At 47.7% G+C, this 4994-nt stretch overlaps 1 protein-coding gene across 1 annotated transcript in view; it reads left to right on the forward strand.

The window, feature by feature from the left end:
• Window positions 1-3833: 3833 nt before the first annotated feature.
• Window positions 3834-4994, forward strand: part of MAA_00402 (ATP-dependent DNA helicase PIF1) — a gene marked incomplete at both ends in the record, with an annotated part of 2038 nt that continues 877 nt past the window's right edge. The window contains one exon of the mRNA XM_007818400.2: window positions 3834-4901. Within this exon, the coding sequence (XP_007816591.2) occupies window positions 3834-4901 (1068 nt within the window). The remainder of the gene's footprint in view (window positions 4902-4994) is intronic.

Genomic DNA, 4994 nt, shown 5'->3' on the forward strand with positions numbered 1-4994 from the left:
ATTACGTGAGTAAAAACGCCAGCTGCATTAATAACTTATCAGTTCACGAGAGGGATAATTGATGAACTATTGAAGTATTGATTCAAAACTGACGATTCTGCTTTGTAAATGTATTTCTTCTACTTGTTCTCTATGTACCCTTCGTAGCGAAGCAAGCAACAGATTGTAAGAGCAGAGACTGGATGACAAGGACTCATGGGCGTCAATGAGACAAAAGCTAGGCTTCAGAATGTACACGTCCCATAGGTTTATAGTTGCTCTTTTGGAGTTTCTCTACTGGGCGTAATAAAAGTGAACTGAAGTGAAGTGTACCCTTCGTCCGTAGAGCCAGACGCGACGGCGTAACTTCGCCCATTTTTAGTCGTGTCCATTACATGATTGCTTTCTTTCACCTTTTCCTTGTTCTCCTTTGGCGGCACTATGACACAGCCAAAGTACTGCTCAATGCCGCAATCAACTTGCAGCTATTGAGTGCGAGAAGCATCGAATCTGCTTCGGTCTTGTGTTTACCATAGAAGTTGTAGAACTGCCTATTTGGGAATAGCCGTCTCAAGTAATGTCTGTTGAACGTCTTGAACGAATGCAAGTAGTTGGGGAACGAAGACGCCTAAAGGATTCCAACTCTTCAAGTTGGACTCTGGGAGACAACAGACAAGAATACATCCTTTATTCCTTCAACACAAAGTCCCCACAATAGTGCGGCCGTGTTTCTAACAACACACATAGCCTGCTCAACAAGTATCTTGTCGAATAATAACATTCCAGCTATCCTTTGCGAAGGCCTGGCCAAGTACCTCTGAACTGGCTTCGGTACATTTCTCGAAAATCTTCTTGGCACCTTCCACGATATCCTCCCATCCGTCCAGTTGATACGGTGTAGCATTCTAGTAAGAAAGTGCAATCAGGACGGTCCACAGTAACACGGAGAGAGAGATAGGAAGATTTGAAAGGCTTACGTCGTTGCACCACCAAATCGAAGCGCCCCAAGAACAACTGACTCGACCGCAATTTCCAGGCCCTGGTCCATTACCTGGCTTACCTGTCAATCCGCTGAGATGTTGGATCCCCATTGCGATTTGTTCAATATCGGCTGGATCCCATTGGTTCGGGCCTGGACCGCAGTCAATCCTTTCCCATTCAATTATTCGGTCTCTACGGCGGTGTAGAACATTTTCCTCGGTGGCACTTAGCGGTTTCTCTGCAGGACTCTCATGTTTTCGGATTGCTATTGTCTAGTAGATTGTTAGGAGCATTAGGTGCATGGGTTGGTTGATGATATCTAACCGTAGAGGAAGCTAGAGCGCACCACAAGAGTGCTGCAAACGTTGTTCTCATGATTTCCCGGCAATAAAGCTTTACGGGTTCGTGGATAAGACATGGAAAAGACTTAAGTAATTACTGGATGACCTTTTTTTGGAAGCTTCGTGCGGTAGGAGCTCTTGAGAGGATTCGGGCGTTACAAATTTCGCTGCAGCTATTCAACATGTTTGAAGAAATGTCATAAAATGACTCATAAAATTCGTCTCTCCTAAGTTCCCATGCGACAAAGGATTCTTCAATACCGCTATCCCTAGTGAGGGGCCCATCCTAAAGGCCAGGTGAGATTGAGAAGCGGTTACCATGGGATGACACTTTCCGCACGCCGCGCTAACGTAGACGATTAACTCAATTCACACCGTCACGAGAACATCTCCCTCACGTCACAAACAAGACCCAGTTGAAGTGACCCCTCGCATCGTTCCCGAAATCAGTTCACTGATAGGCTTTGAAAAGGAAACAATCGGCTTGCCAGGAACTACTGCAAATACAAGGATCGTCCATGCCTCAGAGATGTGTCATGGCGACACCTGTACCGTACCCCTTGTCAAAATGATACAGATTATGGAGAGTCAATTAGCCTTAATCACTACCCAAGTCAAGAGGACGAAGGTCCCAGTTACATACACAATAGTAGTGCCCAAGTGGGCTAGGACGCTTCCTCGACTGGGGAGTAATATCGTTTGACAACCGTTTAGGTAACTATACGTCTGACAGCGCGGCATCTCAGGACGATCAATTTAGCTGTGCCTTAGATATCTGTTAAGCTCCAAACAAACCAACTTCGACATTCTTTAAACCTAAGAAAAGTTCTAGACGCAGAGGCCGATGAAGTCGGCTCCCGCACTTCACAAAGAAAATAGTAACACTCCTAAAAGCATGGGCGTGCTGCCATTGCAGTGCTCACAGAATCATTTCCCGCTCTATTCCATAGTAACAGTCTCGTAATTTTAGGATGTAATCACGGAATTGGGCTTATGCTAGCGTCGTATGATCTATTTTAGGGTCCTCGTCTTGGAAAGTATAAAATGGTCCATGTAATCATGAAGCCAGTAGCCCAGATCATGCGTTCTGTGATTTTCACAACACTGGAGAATGCTCACATCCACATCAAGCAATCGCGACGAGTCAAAGCAATTAAGGTATTGTACCATATATGTTTTTGTAAGCTAGGCTACCGCTAACTAGATTGCAAAGAAGAGAATTTTCTCATTCCGTCACATTGTAGCAGACCTGGTGAGATACCGTGGTAATTTGAGCCTAGTAAGAGAGTATCACAAAAGCAGGTCGAATTAGAGGTGCAGTCAGGCTTCATGGTGGGATGGTGTGGTTGGTAAGACCACTTTTCCGAGGAGCTCTCTTAGCAGCTTTTCACCCAAAAGTAAACTGCCTTGGCAACAATATCAGGCATTCAGGACAAAGTAGAGAACGTCCCTTTCGCAAACAGCCACCACAGTCCACCAATAGCTAGGCGTCTTGAGCTGGGCTACTGAGAACGTGCCCACGCACCCAACAATTCTATGTTTACTGGTCAGTTTCAAGCGGATTCGTGCAACTCACATTGTAGTGTGGTGCGTTGTGACTGAGTTAGCGTCGCGTCCATAGCGATGAAACTCACTCACAAGTACATTCTTGGGACTAGATGCTTTTCCATTTTAACCAAGAAGGAACCACACGAAACTAGTAGAGAGCAAAGTGCGACTTGTGCCTGTGCATAGACATGATTCGCATTGCCATGAGGCTTTAGTCTGTTCTCGTGATCTCTTTACATGCGTTCCAAGTGCTATACCGTAGCAATCTACCGCACCCCCCTCATATCATCATACTTCTCGACGTGGTTGGCCAGACTGGACTTCGAGCAGAGCGATCACCCGCATTTCCAGCACTGAGGAAGTACTTTCTCCCCTCGTGGCTGTTACGCCTGTTGGCGGTGGTATCTATCAGCATTCAGCCCGGATCGACGTCGACTTACATTGGAGCACCATGGCTAAATAGCCGCTGCTTTTTTTTTTTGTATCGTTTTGTGCATCATGTTTGGCCACCTGGATTCATCACATTCAGCCCGGCAGATTTAGACTGGCGGAGTCTCTACCAACATATGCCCCGATATGAAGAATGGCTAGCCGCTTCCGAGCCAGAGAGGATGGCTCTATCACGCCATTTACTGCAGTGTGTCCAATAGTATATTCTCAATATATTATCATATCGCGCACGTACCGTTTTCAGGTACGTTCACGATAATTGTCTCTCCGATAAGATAATAACCCTAGTAACGTGATGTTTATTTACACTAAAATTTCCTTTTTAGTACCCTATGATGTCAGACAAAGTCCTTGGTAATATATGGTTTCACACTATTGGACACACTGATTTACTGCGACAGAACCCTCACATTGGTGCTTTCCACTTCTACCACCGATACTGCTTCTTTCGGGAGATCGTGTTAAGCAAGAAGTTCAAAATCACAGATTACTGGGATCGGTATGAATGGCAAGGGCGAGGTAGTCCGCACAACCATGGCCTGTACTGGATGGAGAATTGCCCCAGAGTCGACATGGAGGATGAAGCTCATGGAGGACGAAGCCGCTCGCGATGTATTTGCACGCACGTGGGGATTCCACATCACTGCTATTAACCCTGAGCCGAGTAGGACTGTGCCTCAGGGCGAGGGTAATCCCCTGAGCGTGGATCCGCTGAGCGTGGAGATGACGTTCCTGCGGCTCTCACAAATTGTGAACCGCTGCCAGCGCCACAAGTGCAACACCACGTACTGCTTGCGGGCGAGGAAGAGAACCGGCGACCTAGCGAGAGATATGGAAGGGGCTGCTGTCGATATTGAGGCGGCCAATGCGGCCAATCGAGAGAAGGAGTGCCGTTTTAATTTTCCCCGTGCTCTGCGGGAGCTGGCAGCAGTTATCAGGAAGGAAGGCAAGTCATACTACGTTTTCGAGGCGGCACGGAATGACAACCTCATGAACCACTTCAATCCCGCCATTATCCTAGGCTGGCTAGCCAATATCGACATATCTCCTTGCACCAGCTTACAGGCGGTAATCACGTATGCTGCGAAGTATTGCAGCAAATCCGAAAAGAAGACAGAGCCTTACTGTAAGCTTGCGGACCAGGTTTTGCCGCACACCGCGCACCTTCAGCCCCTGTTGTCCTTCTCCTCTCGTCTGATGAATAAGCTGATTGCCGAGAGGGATTACTCGGCGCAGGAGATTTCCCATCTCTTGCTTAATCTTTCTCTGCAGGAAGGCACGCGGATGGTGGTCTCCGTGGACTGCCGTCCATTGGAGCAACATGCGCGGACGTATCGCGTCGGCGAGGATATCAATGAGACCATCGGCAACTACAGGAAGTATCTCGAGAGAAATGAGCAATATGGGGGTGTAACCTACCTCGAGTACCTGCAATCGTACAACCTCAAGACGTGGAGGAGACTTGCTGCTCAGGCGAAGAAGAGGGTCCTGTCTTACTTCCCTCGATACAGGTCCACAGAGACCTCTACCCAGTTTAACGACTTCTGCCGTGTTAAATTGATGATGGCTCATCCACATCGCTCTCCAGAGGAGTTGTACGTAGTGGGCGGCCACCGGTTCGATTCCTTCGCGGCTGCGTACAAGTGTTGCAGGGAGCACCATGACACCCATCCGGACGATCATTATGGGGAGCCA

This window comes from Metarhizium robertsii, assembly GCF_000187425.2.
Source record: "Metarhizium robertsii ARSEF 23 chromosome Unknown MAA_Scf_3, whole genome shotgun sequence".
Lineage (NCBI taxonomy): Eukaryota > Fungi > Ascomycota > Sordariomycetes > Hypocreales > Clavicipitaceae > Metarhizium > Metarhizium robertsii.